We start from the raw sequence: 1,574 nt of genomic DNA on the forward strand, positions 1-1,574 counted from the left end.
GGGTGAGGAGCACCGTCCGGCGGCACCACAGCCACAGCCACAGCCGCGCTGGGCCGAAAGACACACGTGGAACGGTCTCCCGGGCAGGTGCCAATGCGGCGAATCTCGCTGTGTGGGCAGGAGGTTCCCGGCCCCAGAGGTGCGGGGCGCCTGCGCAGTGGGCCTTCGGCGTCGCGCGCTGCGGGAGCCAGGAGACCCCCGCCCCCGCCCCTCGCCCTCCGCCGTGGACGCGCACGCGGACCGGCCCGCGAGCGCGCACGTGAATGCGCCTCACCTCGCTCAACCCCTGCCGGGCGGCTGAGCGACCGAGGGCGGGAGCGGCGCACTGGCGGTGGCGACGCGGTGGGCTGCGTGCGGAGTCGTGGGCTGCCGGGTCCGGGGAGGCGGCGGAAGCGGCGCCTCCAATCAGGCGGCGGGTGGGGACCCTCCGCGCGCCCGGCCGGCGGCTGCCCGCCCCGCGGACTGACTGACGCGCCGGCTCGCCCCCGCCCCCGCGCCCGCCCCCGCGCCCGCTTAGTCTTCCCTCGGCCGCACTCGCTGCTCCCGCGACTCTCTCTGGAGCCCGAGCCTGAGCCCGATCCCTGTCGCTAGCTCTCGCCCTCGCCCTCGCCCGGCCCTTTCTCTGCAGACCGGCTGCTCTGCTGCTCGGCGGCGGCTCCGGCCACTCTGGCGGCGGCCTCCAGGATGAAGTGCAAGCCGAACCAGACGCGGACCTACGACCCGGAGGGCTTCAAGAAGCGGGCTGCATGCCTGTGCTTCCGCAGCGAGCGCGAGGACGAGGTGCTGCTGGTGAGCAGCAGCCGGTACCCGGACCGCTGGATCGTGCCCGGCGGGGGCATGGAGCCCGAGGAGGAGCCCGGCGGCGCGGCGGTGCGAGAGGTGTACGAAGAGGCGGGAGTCAAGGGGAAGTTGGGCCGGCTCCTGGGCGTTTTCGAACAGAACCAAGATCGCAAGCACAGGACCTACGTGTATGTACTGACTGTCACCGAGCTGCTGGAAGATTGGGAAGATTCCATTAGCATCGGGCGCAAGCGAGAGTGGTTCAAGATCGAAGATGCCATCAAGGTCCTGCAGTGCCACAAGCCCGTGCACGCCGAGTACCTGGAGAAACTGAAGCTGGGCGGCTCCCCGACCAATGGAAACTCCGTGGCCGCGTCCGCGTCGCAGAGCGATCCCTAGTATGTACCGCTCGCGCCCGGACTTCGGTGGTCGCCTGGCTTCAGAAAAGCCCTGCCGGAGGGAGCACCTCTCCTGCCATGTGCGGTCGCACGGGCAGGAGAGAGGCTTCTTTTGTTTCCCTGGCAGACCTCTGAATCACGCTTGCAAATTGTCTCAGTCGCCAGGCACTGTTTTCAGACAATTTGCACGTTTTTCAGACGCTTTCAAAATCGCTTCTTGGCGACACTGTAAAATGTTTCGGTAAGCCAAAGCTGCAAGGGGTTTCGTTTAAAGGTGCCTTAAGTGCTGGCCCTGCTCTGCTCTTGGGGGTGGGTGTGTGCGCGCGCCTTGTGATGTTTTGGTTTGGGCTTTTTTTTCTTTTTTTTTTTTTTTTTTGTACTTCACATGTTCGTGCG

General features: G+C 66.3%; 1 protein-coding gene across 1 annotated transcript; it reads left to right on the forward strand.

Moving 5' to 3' along the window:
- Window positions 1–684: 684 nt before the first annotated feature.
- On the forward strand, window positions 685–1,179 carry LOC308639894 (diphosphoinositol polyphosphate phosphohydrolase 3-beta; the record flags this gene model as incomplete). Its single annotated transcript, XM_081278278.1, has 1 exon — window positions 685–1,179. One exon carries the CDS (start codon window positions 685–687, stop codon window positions 1,177–1,179), a length of 495 nt encoding a protein of 164 aa, XP_081134404.1.
- Window positions 1,180–1,574: the final 395 nt, after the last annotated feature.

Source organism: Spermophilus citellus (assembly GCF_964194105.1).
Source record: "Spermophilus citellus genome assembly, chromosome: X".
NCBI classification, from domain to species: Eukaryota; Metazoa; Chordata; class Mammalia; order Rodentia; family Sciuridae; genus Spermophilus; species Spermophilus citellus.